This window comes from Heterodontus francisci, chromosome 37 (assembly GCF_036365525.1).
Source record: "Heterodontus francisci isolate sHetFra1 chromosome 37, sHetFra1.hap1, whole genome shotgun sequence".
NCBI classification, from domain to species: domain Eukaryota; kingdom Metazoa; phylum Chordata; class Chondrichthyes; order Heterodontiformes; family Heterodontidae; genus Heterodontus; species Heterodontus francisci.
In genome coordinates, this window is record NC_090407.1 from 26,884,264 (window position 1) to 26,902,698 (window position 18,435).

Genomic DNA, 18,435 nt, shown 5'->3' on the forward strand with positions numbered 1-18,435 from the left:
AGGTTGTTCAATATAAGAACAGCTTGTTCCAGACTAGAGGATGGTTGGTTATTTTGACCCTGCCAATGCAGTTGGAATAAGTAGTTGTTAAAGGATTCATTGCAGGGTTCTTGAACTAAAATAGAAGTCCACCAATTTTTTTCTTGAAATCTCTCTTGTTGCCCGAAGTTGTCTCGTGATATCATGAGAAAATCATAATTTTGCACAGCATGTGCCAGCACATGCTCTTGTTCCCCTCAACCCCCTCACTCTCTCTTTGCAGCCCTCCAACCCCTTCTCACACACACACACACACACACACACACACACACACACACACACACGCTCTCTCTCTTCCTCTTGTCTATCTCAGGTCTATCTCTGTCTGTATGTGTGTGTGTCTCTCTCTCTCTCTCTTTGCATCTTCAGTGGGCAGATACAGAAGAAAGACTTGCATTTTATATAATATCTTTAATGACCACTTGACATTGTAAAGTGATTTACAGCTAATGAAGTATTTTTTGAAGTGTTGTCACTGCTATAATTTAAGAAATGTGACAACCACTTTGTGCACAGCAAGCTCCCATGAACAGCAATGTGATAATGACGAGATGATCTGTTTTTGTGATGTAGATTGAGATAAATATTGGCCTGGACACTGGGAAGAACTACCATGTTCTAATTCAAAGTAGTGCTGTGGGATCTTTTACACCTACCTGATAGAGCAGGGGCCTCAGTTTAATGCCTCATCTGAAAGACAGTATCTCTGACAGTGCAGCAATCACTCAGTGCTGCACTGGAGTATCAGCCTAGATTGTTGTGCTGAAGTCCCAAAGTGAGACTTGAGCTCTCAACCTTCTGACTCAGGCAAGAGTGCTACCAGCTGAGCCACAACTGATGAATATAAAGACCCAAGGGTTATGATACATAAGTCTCTGAAAGTGCAAATGCAGGTCTGTAAAGATATAAATAGAGTACATAAAAGAAGAGAAAGACTTGCATTTATATAGCGTCTTTCAGGACCACTTGGATGTCTCAGAGCTTTACAGTGAATGAAGTATTTGAAGTGTAGTCACTGTTGTATTGCAGGAATGCGGCAACTAATTTGCACACACCAAATTCCCATGAAAGACCAGATGATCATTATTTGTGATGTAAAATGAGAGATAAATATTGGCCAGGACACTGGGGATAACTCCCCTGTTCTTCAAAATAGTGACATGGGATCTTTTATATGCACCTGAGAGGACATGGTAAAGTAGCAATAAATTTATACAAAACATTTGTTAGGCCCCAGTTAGAGTACTGTGTAATTTGGGTGTCCATTGTAGACAGAATATTGAAGTTGTATATATACAGCCTGGGTTCAGTAGGATAATGCCAGGAATGGAAAACTGTAGTTCTGAGGAGTGGTTTAAAATGCTGAGACTATTTCCATTAGAATAAGAAGAGTAAGAGCGTTAAGAGAAGGCATAATGGTGCTTTTTAAAATTATCAAGAGTTTTGATAATAGGAAATGGAATGCTTTGCCACAGAGATTGGTTGAGACAAAAGCCATTGCATTCATTTAAGAGAAATCTGATTACATATTTTAAACGGATAAAGGTACAAAGCTGCGGGGAGAGACTGGGGTAGTTTTGGATTTCTCAAGCAGAGACCCACCACAGACACACTGGGCTGAATTGTTGTCTCCTATGCTGTAAACTCCTTTAATTTTTTTGACTGACCATGGATGCATTACTGTCAAGTTTGAGATTTGATACAATGCAAGTCTTCTCAGGCCAGTAACACATTTGCTATTATTGTAATATGTTGAAATTATTTTAAAATGACCTTGTATTTGTTGACATTTTCATTTAAGTATCTTCTGTAAATTTCAGTGTTAAGGGATGTTTTTGAAATAAATGAGTTGCCGTCCCACATTAGCAAAGAAACAATCAAGTACAGAAAAAGCTAGAAATACTGCATAGCATCTGTGGGAAAACCAATCAGTCGAGGTTTCATGCCCAAAGATCCACTCCCAGTCCCGAGGAAGGGTCTTTATACCTGAAAAGTTGACAGACTTTTGTTTCTCTGCAGAGGCTGTCTGCTCTGCGTATTTGCAGTTTTTACTGTTCCTGTTTTCAGATTTCTAGTATATGATTTTTAGCAAAGAAGAATTTGAGTAGCCAAGTAGGGTGTGGAGCAGTGCTGAACGTAGAGACTGGGAATAAGATTTTATATGCTGAATATGAAGCAATGAACGTGGGCTTGCCCAGTTGCCTGGTGGGTGTGACAGTTGGCTTCAGGTCAGACTTCTTGAACAAGAACTGAACTAGTGAACCATCGACTGCAACATGTTTGAGGTTTTGGAGTTAGCACTGGTAACACAGGACCTCTAAGTCAGTCTAATTTCTCCAAAGAGGGTGGGAAGAACCACCTTTTGAGGTTGGTGCTGCTGCTAGTGTTCATTAAGAACCATCCCTGTAAATTGAAGCAAAGACCATTTATCTTTATTAAGCTATTCCTCGTTTCTTAGTGTGTCAATATTGAATTGGGTGGAATTTACACTTGAACTTGATAGGTATTCTTGCTGGAGCCATTGCCTCGCTTGAACCAATGTGCATTCAGCTTGGTGCGCTCTAGTGCTGTTGTATGGAAAGGGGGCTGGAGAGCTGAACTGATGCCTGGAAATTAAATACTGCTGAGTTCATTTTTTTAAAAAAGATCAGAATCTGTTATTGTAAGGACAGGTTAAATATGGTCCTCAATATCTTTTCATTTCTACAGCTGACTGCAGACAGCTCACATGTATCGGTACAGTTTCTGAAATTAAAAACAAAAATTATAAGTATTTTTTTTTTATAAAAGGCAGGATGTTTGTGGACTTTGCCTCAATTTCCCCATCAGCTGTACTTCACCCGAGCTCAAAGTACAGTTCAAGTTCTGCATCTGGGTGCAACCCAGGCTATGCAATGGTCTGCTCTTTGGGAATCTGGTGACAATTGGACAATGGAAAAGCAGTTGTAGTGGAAATACCAGTTGTGTTTCAGAAAACTCAATTACCAATCTTTCTGTTTCTGGTGGGTGGGGCTGGTGAGTGAAGGTTGATGGTATACGTGGCTGTCTAATCCTGAGCCTTGAAGTGGAAGACACAATTGCCTGCAAGATGCAGTTGAGATAACCATGCAAGTCCAGTACTGTGTTGTAAAATTCTCAACATCTTTGCTTATTTTTGCTTCTGATTTTAAATTTGTGTAACCTTTCTCACACTGGAATTATTAGCAATTTGCCAAACTGGGGAGGTATTTACCTGACTTCTTGAGAGATAAAATCAGATGTGATAACTTTTGCTCAGTGAGTTGAGTTTGTAAGATTAACTCTGAAAATCTATAATTGTGCCTGGAAATGGTTAGCTTCTAATAATTAGATTGCAGAAGCTAAACATCTCGATATAAAAAATAAGACTTCCGGAATCTTGATTTATTGTGTGCTGATGGTATGATGCTTGTCATGTGAATTATTCATGCTGAAATGTAGCTCACTGTGCATTATTGGTCATTCTGGTTGTTGTGGCCATTTCCATCTGGGGAGGTTTACCGGGCCAAAGCCAAGCAGGTAAAGGTATAGGCGATGTTTTAAAAAAAAACTGACCTATCTACCCTGCCTCTTTGTTTTGAGTGCGTGAATGCCAAAGAGGGAAGCACAGAGGCAATGAAATCACTTTACCAGTACTGGCCAAAGTAAACTGCCAGGCTGTTTGACATTCTGATATTGGAGCCGTAGGCTTTGAGTATGTGCAGATCCACAGAGAATAGATCAGGTGCAAGGCTTGCGAAACTGATTAATTGAAATCTGTTAGGATCAAGGAAAATTCATTTCTCTGTCTTTTGTTTTTGCCTCATTTCTAATTGAGATCTCTGTGCCAGGTTAAAGTCAACAAGCTAATCTCCAAATTTAAGTGGCTTGTGTGAATTACTTTAGCTTTATTTTAATGATGCTCTTTCATAATCTTAGTGCTACTGTTCCCCAATTAAACTTTCACCCAGTGACTGGCAAAAAAGGACTCAGTAAATCCTGTGGCAATTCCCAAGATCCACAAGAAAGGGAAATGGTCATGTTTATATTACTAACCGCAAGTATCAGTGACAGAACCACATGTTTGCAGCTGCCTACAGTAGTTAAACTATAAAAGCACCTGTGGTTCCAGTTCATTAACTTGCATGCAAGTTTATTCTTTTTACATTGGGGATAAAGGTAGCATAATAGATTAGATATTGGCTGTTTATCTCTGGGACTAAGTTCAGCTGCAGTTCAGATTAATTGGAAAGCATCTCCTCCATGTGCTGGAATAGTCCTTGAACTAACTGGAGAACTCAGTTCCTGCAGGATATGGCTCCATAGTACAAATTGACAGTCTCGAGAATGATTGGTGTGGGAAGTGGAAAATGTACCAGATGCCAAATGTTACATTTGCCAGGACTGGCATTTTTTACAACAATGGAAACTAAATGTACATGCCCCTCTTTCTTCCCTACCACAGCCCCCCTCTTCCCCACCACCCCCCCCCCCCCCCCACCCCAGCCCCACAAAACCCCAAAAAGCCATTGAGTTATTTGTTTGAAGAACATGTTCATTTTTTTGAGAGTATCTTGTATTTCGGCAGGTGAATTTGGAGTTGTTTGTGGTCCCTCATTAGTTCCTGGATGCAGGGTTGCTGCACTCAAAACCACTTAATACTGCAAGCACATTTTTTTGAGCCATCTGTTATTACATAAACAAAGGATTCACCCTGGATTTGGAAGAGTGTATGAATGTTTGTGTGGTGTAGCATGATTTCATGCACTGGCATTTTTTTGTAACTTGTTCTGTTTTGGGACTCCGGAGATGACGGGGAATCAACCAGAACATGACTGAGCACTTTAAGTATGTGACTTGTGTTGTCTGGTTAAAACAGGTATTCCCTTCTTAAAAACTTGTCACTTGTGCAGTAGGAGAACACCTGAAGAAAAAGCAGCAAATGTGGCCAGAGCTCACTCCACTACTTTTAGTCATGTAGGTGGGAATATAAAACTAGCTAATTTAAAACAAAATTAAATTGCACATAAAATCAGTGATCTCTCAGAAATTTGGTGAAGTATAATTGGTGTCCAAAATTTTCATACGACAACCTGTGGGCAAAATTAAAAGTGATTGTATAACTGTCTCTTTACTTCCACACGTAAGCCTTTACCAGCTTGAGATTTGAATTCTCTAATTTTTTGCTGGCCTCAAGTTCCATCCTACATAAACTACAGCTTGTCTGAAGGTTTGCCTCCATGTCCTACCCATCCTAAATCCCAGTTCCCTTGTCATCCCTGCCCTCATGAACCTTGATGATTTCCTGTCTCTGAGCATTGAATTCAAAATTCTTGTGTCCACTTGCAAATCTCTTTGTGACCTGGCTCTCTATACCTCTGCAATTAACTCTAGCTTGATGCTCCATCATGTGCCTTCTCCACCCTTCTGACTCTGACCTTTTTTTGCCTTCCTCTTCCCTGCTCTATCTTCAGTGGTAGGGCCTTCATTTGTTTTAATCCCACATTCTGGAACACTCTCCCTAAACTCTCCCATTGAGCTAACTCTCTCCCCTCTTTCAAAAACCTCCCTGATATGGCTTTGGTCACCCCTACAACCTATTTCCGAGCGCTGCCAGTGTTATATTATTTCACCTTTTGGGACATCAGTGGTGCTATGTAAATGCAAACTGACATTGTTACTTGTCTCCCACTCTCCATGTCTTGATATTTCTCCTCTGGTGCTCCTTTTCTCATATGCTTTTGTTATTTCTTATTTTCATCACTCTTCCTCTTTCTGAGAATATTTGCTTGTCTCCACGCTGAATGCCACCTCACTCCACCTTTTGTTTCTGCTTGTCTATGAAAGGTAATGATTTCTTCATATATAAAATCTATTCATTTAACCATCGCATACTGTAAATATGGAAACGTTCATATTCTGATTTTTAAAAAAATCAATTTGACTATGAACTGAGCAGATCTTGTTGAGGGAGACTTCCTTTTCACATTTCAAAAAAATATTGTACACTTCTAGCAGAACAACTGCTTTGGCGTAAACCTCCTTTTGCCTGGGAGTTGTGCTTTCCATGATTTCCCATTTCAGTTGTCCGAACATATGGCTTCCCCACAGTTAATAGTTTATTGTGGATGCAGTCGAGGCACAGGAGGAAGGGTCGAGTCCAGACCTGAGTTGCCCAGAGTGAGAGTTACAAAGTCCAGAAATGGAGAGGTTTGTTACGGCAGGAAAAAGGCTAGGATCAGCTGCGGGAGTGAGTGGATTGTTCTGCAGATAACCAGCCTGACCAATAATACATGAGCACTTGTGTGGTTACAGTGGAACAAGACCTATCAGACAGGACAAAAACTCCATTAAGATAAATTGAATCGGTAGATGACCTGTGTTTGGAGAGGACACTTTGAGCTACATAAGTGACTAGGGTGAAGTACTAATAGCCTGTTACCAGTAGGGGCAATTTTGTAAGGATGGATTAAAAATAACACCCAACTGGGCATCACGTGTTAAAATTCTAGTACTGTTATTTTCCTCTATAGTGTGTGGTGTTGATGTACTAAACCCAGTGACAACAGTTATCTAAATTTGGCATCACTATAGCCAAGGTGTATTTTTTTAAATGGTAAGGGAGATTACTGAAATGGTTCACAGGTTTTATGCAAAGCGAAAGTTGCATTCATTTGTTGAAGTGAATTATTCTCTAAAAATTTGCTGAAATTATCTTCTCTTTCTTTCTTTTAGAATAAGCCTGCTTTCTTCCAGTCTGAAGTGGATTGTGAGTCTAGGGATTGCCTGCAGTGTGGCTTCTCTGGGAGTGGACCGTCTTTTGTGTGGATTGCAAACTCTGTAACTCTGTTGGTAGCTAGCGAAGGAGTGATTCAGCGCAATGACGTCAGAGCTGGAGAGCAGCCTGACGTCCATGGATTGGCTGCCACAGCTAACGATGAGGGCAGCCATTCAGAAAGCGGATGCTGCCCAGAACGTTGCTGGCGGTGGGGTTGCAAAGAAAACCCCTCTTCTGGACCCCAACACTACCCTGGACCAGGATGCCCAGAACAAAGATGGCAAACCACCGTATAGTTACGCCAGTCTCATCACCTTTGCGATCAACAGCTCCCCGAAAAAGAAGATGACACTCAGTGAGATCTATCAGTGGATCTGTGACAACTTCCCATATTACAGAGAAGCTGGCAGTGGCTGGAAGGTAAGTTACTGGGAAGGAAATTACATGGCTGGGTACTGTCTGGAGAAAACACCTGTAATTTGGACTTTCAGTTAAAAAGGGTTAAGAGACACCAGCTCTCCTGATGCCTTACTGAGCAAAGCCACTATCTGGTGCAACACTAAGCATAGCACTGGGCTACAGAAAAAGAAAGAATACTTGAATTTACATAGAGCCTTTTGCATCTTTTGGGTGTCCTTCACAACCAATGAAGTACACCTAAAGTGTAGTCGGTGATGTAATGTGGACATGACAACTAATTTGTGCACAAGGTCCCATAACAGCAATGAGATAAATGACGAGGTAATGTCTTTTATTGGTGTTGGAGAGATAAATGTTGGTCAAGAGAGTTGAGATATCCCTTCCTCTTTGAATAGTTCCACCTGAGGAAGCAGAGGGTGCTTTGGTTAACATCTCAACTGAATGTCAACCCCTCCGACAGTGCATCACTCCCTCAGTACTCCCTCATCACTCCCTCAGTACTGAGTTGTCAACCTAGATTGTGGTTAAGTCTCTGGAGTGGGTCTTGAACCTATGATTTGATGAGCTGAAGGTAGGAAGGCTACCACTGAACCAAGACAGATCCTGTGTTGGGGTGGGGTGGGAAATGAACCAAGGTTCCTGCTTCTGATCACTCTCCAGCTGGAAAGTGACTGTGTGTGAATACTAGCTGAGGATAGGAGTCAGCTTTGTTATGCTGCTTGCCACTTTCTGTCTTGATTCATAGTTAATTGATGTCTGTGCTGACTTGTGACCTGGGCACTTGGACAAGATGTTGGAGGGGCTCAGTGCAACAATTTTCCAGCAAATTACCACCCTTTGGGGGCGGTCCAATTTTCTCCCCTAAAAACATTGAATTGTAAGGATTGACTTGAATTGGAGTTTACCCACCTCATTATCCTTGTGTGCACTAACATTTAAATAAAGGGAGAGTTTAGAACAATGGTTTAATGAGTAAAGTTGTTTTAAGTACACACGTTGTCAAATCAGCAACAGCTTGCATTTATGTAGTGCTTATATCTTATTCAAAATCTCCCAAGGGCTCTTCAGAGGAGCATAATCAGACAAAAATTGACACCAATCCAAAACATGAGATATTGGGTGGGTGACTAAAGCATGGCCAAAAAAGTACATTTCAAAGGAGTAAGAAAGGTAATCAAATGTTGGAATTGAGAATTACAGTTGACTGGCAAAGTTCATCTATATTTGAAAGAGGTTAAAGCCTTTGACCTTGAGCTGCTCAGTTCATTTTAAATTATTTCATTCTCAAATAAATTGTCACTCAATATATTCTCTGGAGTTTTTAGACAAGTTCATGTTGTCTTAGCGCTTACTACTAAATTTCAAAATGTTGAATACCAAGTGACATCTGTTTGGTCCCTTTCTCATTTGTAACCTCCAAACCCTTAATTTAAAACAATAATAATTTGTAACCATTTATCTTCCGATGGATTAGGAGCAATTAAAGTTTACATTTATTTTGAATACATTAATTGTAATGTGTAAATATTTTGATTTAATCCTGTACTTGTTTGCCCCTCCAGATAACCACCAGCTCCTGTGTTTTTGGTTAAGGCCATCTCAGTGTGGAGGCTGTGTTGTCTCCCCTTCTGCAGGTACAGGAAGGTACTTTGGTCAGGTACAGGAAGGCTGGTAGTACCCTAGGAATTATACTCTACCTTGGTCAGCACCTTTGAGAGGTGTAAATATGAATATTTGAAAAAAAAAAATCAGTGTTAACTGCCACTTTGGAAAGAACAACTGTACCCGAAGCTTTATTAAAGTGACTGTTTTGCTTGATTAGGTTCATGAGGTGTCATTAATGATGTCAAACCAGAACATGTGATCTTTTTACAAAGGGTGCCAACTTGCCTCAGTTGGTGGTCCTCTTGCTTCTAGATGTGATTGTTGTGTGTTAAATTGTGACCCCAGAACTTGACTATGTAATCTAAAGTAATTCTTCAGGGCTGTATTATTGGGGTTGCTGTCTTTTGGGTGAAATGTTAAACCAAGTCTTCGTTTGCCTGTTCAAATGAATTGCTGGCAGTTTTCTTGGCCAACATTGTTCCCTCAGAATAACCAAAACAGTTTAACTGCTCATTTATCTCATTGCTATTTGCCTACTACATCAGTGACTGTCATGATGGTCCAAAATAAACATGAAAAGGACCACATTGATGTCTGTCTTTGATTGGCACAGTCAGTGACTGTGTAAGGAGCACACAACACTGAAAACTTATCTCCTCCATAAATTGTGATCCCCCCCCTTTAATAAAATAATATTGTTGTACGTCCATTTCCCCTCCCTCTTCTCCTAAAGGCACTGGTGAGAACTGTTCCACAGATGCTAGTTATCCTCTGATAACTCAACCAGATGACCAGTCTTCTTGTTGGTGCCCTGCCTGGGACTGTTTGGATATCTGGGGCATTGTGTCATTTTTCTGACCTCACCCTTGGGTAATAATTCCAACAGGTGTCACTGGTTAATGAGCAGGAGCCCTCTACTAAATTTCTTCTTGCCCGACCCAGTCAATTTGAATCATAGAATGGTTAAAGCACAGAAGGAGGCCATTTGGCCTATTGAGTCCATGCTGCAGTTGCAATCAACTGAATCAGCGCAAACCGGGGAGCAAACTAGGGATAAAAACAAAGTGCTGGAAATACTCAGCAGGTCTGGCAGCATCTGTGGAGAGAGAAGCAGAGTTAATGTTTCAGGTCTGTGACCTTTCATCAAAACTGTTCTGACCTGAAATGTTAACTCTGTTTCTCTCTCCACAGATGCTGCCAGACCTGCTGAGTATTTCCAGCACTTTGTTATTTCAGATTTCCAGCATCCACAGTATTTTGCTTTCATCAAACCAGGGATCTTGCTAGTCTGTGTAATTTTAGCCATTTCTTGGATAACTCACTGAGCCGTTGGGAAGTCATTGATGACCATGCTTTTTTAAAACTGGATATACTGCTTTGTCTAAAAATATGCAGTAATACTTTTTGAACAGTAGTATGAAACTCAGGTCTTGTCCTTGTACAGTAATAATTGCTGTACATGCCTTTGATTGTATTACTTTCCACCACTAAATAGTTCTCTGATGACTCAACAGAAAGGACCTGGCCTTTACACTCTCATTGTATTTTTCTGCGTGTCTCATGCGTCAGTTTAATTTGCGTAACAACTTTACTACTGTGATCCAGTGCAATTACATTCTTGACGTTTACGCTTGCCTGTTGGTTCGCCCCTTCCATCGCTATGGTTGCCACGTCACTTAGATCCCCCAAGGCAAAATGCCAGGTGCTATACAAATGCTAATTAAAGAGAGGAATTTGAACTTCTTCATTTATCCAAATCATTTACCTGGCACCATGCACTGTGTTGCAGGAAGAGATTTTTGGTCCATAATATTCAATCATTTATGCTACTCAAAGGAGTTCCTGCCAATCAACTGAAAAGTTCTTTTCAAACATAATTTTACCTACTCATTTTAATCTTGGTGCTGTCCTGCATTATGGCCATTGGCCCTTCACCTGGGTTTCACAATTATAAACAAGTAACTCTTCCATCCTTTGAGATATTTGATTAAAGGTAGTGTTACAGAACAAGGTTGTAACTGGTTTGTCCCCTAGTTGTGTAGTCAGGCTTGGCTGTTGTGCCACCTGCAGTTAAGTAGCTTCCCAGCACAAGCAAAGTCTGGACTCATACATGAAAAATGGCCATTCAGGTAAGGTACTGGAAGATGCCTTGGAATCATGCATTTACCAATTAAGGCACCAGAGGTTTCTGCTCATTACTGTGTGAAGGGTTTGAGGTTTCATTGGGCTAGGCCACAGTTTTACATTTAGGATTTTGGATTGAACCTAACCGTGAGTGACGTAAGGACACAGAAGCAAAATACTACAGATGTTGGGTGTCTGAAATAAAAACAGAAAATAATAGAATACGCTGAGCAGGTCGAACAACATCTATGGAGAGAGAAAGAGGTAATGTTTCTGGTCAGTGACCTAAACAACCTTATCTTAACTCACTCTCTCCACAAATGCTGCCTGACCTGCTGTAAGGATAGTTTATCCTAAGTTTCCAGGAAATGATCAGTTAGGAAACTTTTAATTTGTCCAAGGACAAAACCAGCCGGTCTGATGCTGCCAGTAAACTGTGACTCCTTGTATTAGTGTTGTTTTCTGGTTGGAATATTGAATTTACTATTGGAAGATTTGTGATTATCCTAGTTGGATTTTGATTCTTTTAACCTTGTTTTCTTTGTGTTTTCTTACAGAATTCCATTCGACACAACTTATCGTTAAACAAATGTTTCCTGAAAGTGCCTCGGTCCAAGGATGACCCAGGCAAGGTAGGTGCACAGCTTGTTTTGCTGTATGCTGTGACATTGTACGTGGAAACCAGTGTAGAGTGAAAGTTATTTTAAACTTAAGGCATATGCAGCAACTTTTTCTCCACTCACTAATTTCAATTTTTCTCATCAGTGTGTTAACCACTTATGACCGACCAGTGGAACAGTCCGGACCATGGGCTGCCTGATGATTAGCTTTGTCGGGCTCCATATCAGATGGTTGGATTGATTGACAGAATTTTTCTTATTCTGATTATTTACATTAATTTAACAAGTATTTACTTGAGCTGACAATATGTCATGTTTGAAGGGAGTGTGACAGGACAGTTATAGTCTGGTCGCTGTTGAGTGCAGGATTGCCACTTAAGTATCCGTGACCTTACAACTGTTCAACTCATACACAGCCTCTTTATGGTCTGTCATTACTAAATTAAGCAAACAATTGTATAAAAGCATTGAGGCTTGATTTGGGAGGATCCAGATTTCTCTTGTTATAAATATGTGGGAACCTGTAGAGAAACATGAAGACCTACTGCCGAGTGATGCTCTGAATACACTCTGTGCCATTCTTCCTCTTCTGCTGTAATAACCCGTGCATGTACTACATCCCCAACTTACCTGTAACTCTCCTGAGTCTGTATCTGTTCTCATTTTCTTATCTCCCTATATATCATGCTTTAGTTCAGTCTGCCATTTTCTCCTCCATGTCAGGTGCTACAAGTTGCATTTATATAGTGCCTTTAACATAGTAAAACATTCCAAGGCACTTCACAGGAACATGAACAGACAAAATTGATAACTAACCATCTAAGAAGATGTTAGAACAAATGACCAAAAGCTTGGTCAAACAGGTAAGTTTTAAGGAACATCTTAAAGGTGGATGGAAAGGTAAATAGGCAGAGAGGTTTAGGGAGGGAATTCTAGAGCTAAGGGCCTTGGCAGCTGGAGGCACAGCTGCAGGTAGAGGGGGCAAAGGAAATCGGGGATGCACATGAGGTCAGAATTGGAGGAAGAGTTCTCAGAGGGTTGTAGGAGGCTGCAGAGATAGGGAGGGGCGAGGCCATGGAGGGGTTTCAACGCAAGAATGAGTATTTTAAAATCAAGGCCATTCTGGACGAGGAGCCTGTGTAGGTCAGTGATCACAGGAGTGATGGGTGAGTGGGACTTGGTTTGAGTCAGGATACAGGCAGCAGAGTTTGGGTGAATGCAAGTTTGCTCAGCCTTTAGCTGGAAGAGCAGTAGGAGCATTCATGGAGTTGTACATTAAATTTCACATATGTGTTGAAACAAAACACAATTATGCAAATACATTCTAAAATTTTAATTGTTGAACTTAGTGTTTAGCCAGATGGGAAATGTTAGTCCTGGGAAATAGAACTTCCATCTCATTTTGAGCACACAGTTTCAATACAGAGTTGGATGCAAATAACTCTTTTGTAATGTATAGCTCAGCCTCAAATTCAAAAGAACACCCCACCCAATTCCAACCATAACAATTTGAATGCCACGTGGTGCTGAATTTGTTGTGCACGCATACCCACCAGGAACTGGATTGAGAATGCTATCTCATAGCTGTGCCTTTCAGTCAGCAGAGAGGAAGGACCATCATCCCATTCATCTGGATTGGATTTAAGCCTGGGTCTCAGTTGACTGACTGGTGTCTGACGCATTGCACCATCCAGTCCCCAGCAAGTACAGTCGTTAGAAGCATGTTCGATCAATGTCTTCAAGAGGAAGTTGGATGGCCACCTGAGAGAAATAGACTTGCAGGGCCACGGGGATTGACCCGGGGAGTGGGACTGGCTGCGTAGCTCTGTGAAGAGCCGGCATGGACTTGATGGGCTGAATGTCCGCCTTCTGTGCCCTAAATGACACTGACTCTGTAAGTCGAGAAACTAATTGTTGTTTCTTGCTCCATTTGTACTCGTACGGACTAATCCAAGACGAAGTTTATAATCATGTAGACTCCCAGTACCGTAGAAGCTGTTTCTTGATATTGTGTGTTGAATTTCACAGCATCAAAGCAACAAGCATTCTTTTGAGCATATGTTGGCCTTGGCTTAGTGGTAACATTCTGACTTAAAAGGTCATGGTTCAAGGCCCACTGCAGAATCCAGGTTGATAACTTCACTGCAGTACTGAGGTAGTGTTGTGCTGTCAAAGGTATCGTCTTTTAAGTTGAGAAATTAAACCGTTGCGGCCCTGTCTGCATCCTTACCTGTGCGTGAGAGATCTCGTGACACTATTCAAAGAAGTGCAGGCACGTTTTCCTGGCCAGTATTGTTTCTCAGCCAGCAGCACTAAAAACAATCGTTATTTCTCATTGCTGTTTATGAAATCTTGCTGTGCACACGTTGGCTATCTCATTTCCTGGTACTACATTACTTGTTTGGCTGTGATGCATTTTGGGATGTACTGAGGTCATGAAAGGCACTTTATAAATACAATTTCCTCTCTCTCTCCTTTCCTTAAGTCTCAAATTCATGTCTTTACTAGGCAAGGGTTGAACAGCTCAATGAATGGGGGAAAGAGTGCTGCTTTTCAAGGTGCTGATGAAAGATATCTGATGTCAGAGGGGAAGAGTTTTGGTGGTTCCCAGGCCAGCGGCACCATCTCATTGTAGTACTGCTGCTGCTGAACTCTGGGCTGTCAGCATCAGCAGGACTGTAAGGCATGAGTTTTCAAGCTGATTGTCTAAGGGTTCTAAGTGGTCTGTCTGGGTTATCAGATTTCTGTCCATCTAAGCCCAGGCATACAGCACATTGTGAGCATAGTATCCAGAAAAATTATGTATTTGACTTCCTAGTTTTAGGAAATTAGGACACTGGTCCCTAGGAGTGGCCATATTTGCAGGAGGTCCCTGCAGGTATGTCAGCATTAGTAAGGAGTCCGTGGGAGCATGTCAGTATTTGCAGGGAGTCCTTGGGGATCTTAATATCTGATTTGGGTGTCTGGGGTGTGTCTATTTTTACAGAGAATAAAAATTTGAAAGCAAATGTTGAAAGGTGTTCATACCATTAAAAGTTGACATTTGTGCAAGTAAAGTTCTATTAAATGGGAATGCACCTGGGAGTTTCTGTTCAAAAGTTGGTATTTTCTAGCCCCAATTCATTTAAATATACTTCATTTGGACTTGAAACCAATTGTGTTGTATTTTACGAGGATGTGCTTTGATTAGCAGCTGGGTGCGGCATTAAATTTTGTTGTATTACCTGAGCAGTTTATTTTAGGTGCTCACCCGTGCCATGATTTCGGGCAGAGCTTCTTTCCAACATGTTTCAATTTGCTGCTGAGTCAAACTTAGGATGGAGCAAAAGCTTTTAAGCCTTTCCATTACAGTTCTCTTTCTGTTGACTTGGCTCCAATTTAAGTTGTGCTTCATAATTGTAAGGGTCAATACTGTTTGAGGATATGATTCATTTAACATGGGCCTCTTGAATTTAGCTCTTTACAGATTATTATCTTTAGCTATCCTACGGTAGGTCTGGCAGTTGGGGCTGTTACTATCAGATTAGGACTCTACTGTTGGTCGACACCCTCTTTGGCAGATGTTAATGTTTTGCTGTCGCTATTTGGAGTCTTCTTGTGTCTGACGCAATATGTCTGCCACTACTAAGGGAGCAAGCTCATTGTGTTTGTTTTAAGGAGTTTATGTTACCAAGGTAAGGGATCGCAGTGCCAGGAGTTGGAATAATACCATTTCAGGCACCTATTATCAGCTATGCACACTCTCCGACCAGGTACCACACAATTAGATGCAAAGTAAAGATCTTTCCGTCAATATGACTCAACCCAATCTCAGAATAGAACCTCCTATGCCAGTGTGGCATTTTTCCAATCCCATGCCAGCTGTCCTGGAGCCTTTGAGATTGCCAGTTAGAGCCGAATTGGGGGTCAGTTTTGTGCTTTGGGGCCACGTTCACTAGGTACTCTCAGTCTCTATTTGAGATTGCCCAAATTCAATGAAAAGTGACAGTTTATCATCTCTGCGAGGTGGCATTGGAGATGTAGATGTCCTGTGCCTAAAACCAGGCTGTATGGTGTAAATAAAGCAGTTTTAGCAACAGGGCTTAATACTTTAGAATACTTACTCATGATGTAGCACAGCTCACATGCAACTAAAATCCTCTCCCTCCAAAATAAACTGAAAATATTGTCAAATATACAGAAAAGTCAACTATTTAACTCAGTACACACTGATTGTTGGGGAGATGGTTAGGACAATTTTCTTGAGAATAGAGTCTAATTTCACCAGATATCGATGCAGAATTGGTCTAGTAATGTATCCCTAAGATTAAAAAACACATGTCTAACATTAAAGAATCAAACAACAGCCCAAGCAATGGTAATGTTAGTCCTATTTCTACTTCCCTTTTGAAGTTGTTTCTGTCTAGGGACTGCAGCCTCCATATGCCTTTCTCTGGCTTATTCTGTTTGTCTGTTCAGCTGTATCATTGAGACAAGATTGCTATTGAGTGTAAATGTCAAGCCTAGGTCATCAAGTTTATTAAAATAGGCAACCTTAACCAAATGGCGGATTCATAGATGCACATTTTTTATATGTCTTCAGTGCTTTTGATTATCTCAGTCAGGCCACTTGCACTGGAGTTGAGCCAAAAGAGTTGGATCTTTGTGTCCATTGTTGACTTTACCTTTTTCATTTAGAAGCATCGCAAGGTAATGATCCTGAAAGCGGTACTAAGGAGGTGACTGCTAAAATAAATTGTCACATTTTGGGATTTAGGAACTGTTTCTGTGCAGAAAGGACTTGGAAAAGTTAAATTTAGATCAAAAATTTGTTGATCTTGGTAATCAGTCGACATCCCTCATATCTGTGTTTTGCGAAATCCCTGGCAGTGGTCATCTGGCAACCTTTGGTTGTAAACAGATAAAGTACAGAAAATACACACTTAAAGTCAGGTTTTTAAACAGAACGCTACTGAGACTCAATGTGAGGATGAAAGAGTTAGAAGTTATTTTGTTTGTCAAGCAAGATGAGTCAGTAAAAGGGAAAGGCATAGTGTGTTCATTATTTGTTGTATTATGCAAAGACACGTTATACTGAATAAATTAAGTGAGTCTGCTTGTATCTGTTGCTCTGTATGTTCATAAACTTGCTCTATCTCATAAAGCTAAATGATTCATTCTGGTCCTGGCTGATTAAAATGTAAACATCTGCCTACCGAGATTGGTGAAACATATCCAGTTTGTATGTCAAGGGATACACATTGTTACATCCCTGGATTACACGATTACATAAGTAGATATTGGCAGTGTAAGCCAGCTCTGAATCATAAAGAACATAGGATCCATTTATGGGAATGACTCATGCCACCAAACCCAAGAAGGTATCTACGGTAAATGAAATTTGTAACAGATATACCAAGCTTTATTTATTTATTTAGTGATACAGCACTGAAACACGCCCTTCGGCCCACCGAGTCTGTGCCGATCATCAACCACCCATTTATACTAATCCTACACTAATCCCACATTCCTACCACATCCCCACCCACCTATACTAGGGGCAATTTATAATGGCCAATTTACCTATCAACCTGCAAGTCTTTGGCGGTGGGAGGAAACTGGAGCACCCGGCGAAAACCCACGCAGACACAGGGAGAACTTGCAAACTCCACACAGGGAGTACCCAGAATTGAACTCGGGTCGCTGGAGCTGTGAGGCTGCGGTGCTAACCACTGCGCCACTGTGCACTCCAAGACAGTACATGGTGTCATGTACAGAGATTCCCTTGCTGCTGTTCTTGACTGTTGTTCTAGTGGCTGTAGGTGCATGTACATTTAATTAGAGGGTAATGTCCTGAGCACAATGGTTGTCTCTAACTTTGTGCTGGTCTTTTTTAGGGTTCATACTGGGCCATTGACACTAATCCAAAGGAGGATACACTGCCCACTCGGCCAAAGAAGAGGCCGCGATCAGGAGAAAGGGTAGGTCTAAATATTGGTTTTAACTGGTTATTAATTTACAGAGTGAGAGAGATTATGGTTAAAGATTTTGTGTTTGGCAGTGGAGGAGTGCCTTGGGGTTACAATGTGTCACATCATAAAATGTAAATAAAAACAAGAAATGCTGGAAAGACTCAGCAGGTCTGGCAGCATCTGTGGAGAGAGAAGCAGAGTTAACGTTTCAGGTCAGTGACCCTTCATCAGAACTCACTGACCTGAAACGTTAACTCTGCTTCTCTCTCCACAGACCTGAGTATTTCCAGGATTTCTTGTTATTTCAGATTTCTAGCATCTGCAGTATTTTGCTTTTAATGAAATGTAAATATGCTGCTTAATGTCTGCTAATGGCCACTGAAAGATGTCTCTGTATATTTACTTGTTCTGCTTTGGAGGTTTTTTTTTAAAACCTTCAGAATGAACTCTAATCTCTGCTCTCCCTCTCCAAAGTACTTTATTTAAGTAGACTGAGATTGAGAAATTTCAGACTAACTTGTAAAAGGTACCTGTTAATGTCAAAGGGTAAATCACATCTGTGTGCTTCACTGCAAAAGCTTAGAAAAATTGGATCATTGGATGGTGCCCTCCTGGTTTTTAACCCTAAACTCTTTCTAAAACTCTTTAATTATAGGAAGTCCTAAGTGTTGTGTCCTTCAAAATATGAAGATATTGGAGGAAGCTTACATTGCAGCTGTGAAACGTGGAATTAATATTTGTGGAAGAAGTCAGGGCTATCAAATTTCTGGCTTGTGGGGTCTCATTGTTGCTGTTCATCTGGTCACACCAACATCCAGAAATTCAAATTTACGAACATACGAATTAAGAGCAGAAGTAGGCCATTCAGCACCTCTGGCCTGCTCCGCCATTCAATAAGGTC

The 18,435-nt window shown here is 40.9% G+C and overlaps 1 protein-coding gene across 9 annotated transcripts in view; it reads left to right on the forward strand.

The window, feature by feature from the left end:
- foxj3 (forkhead box J3) overlaps positions 1-18,435 on the forward strand; it is a 142,151-nt gene that overhangs the window by 77,456 nt on the left and 46,260 nt on the right. For all 9 annotated transcript variants that reach the window (XM_068017416.1, XM_068017414.1, XM_068017415.1 and 6 more), the window contains exons 2-4: positions 6,772-7,234; positions 11,521-11,595; positions 17,460-17,543. In XM_068017416.1, coding sequence (XP_067873517.1) covers positions 6,917-7,234; positions 11,521-11,595; positions 17,460-17,543 — 477 coding nt within the window. In that variant the 5' untranslated portion in view covers positions 6,772-6,916. The remainder of the gene's footprint in view (positions 1-6,771; positions 7,235-11,520; positions 11,596-17,459; positions 17,544-18,435) is intronic.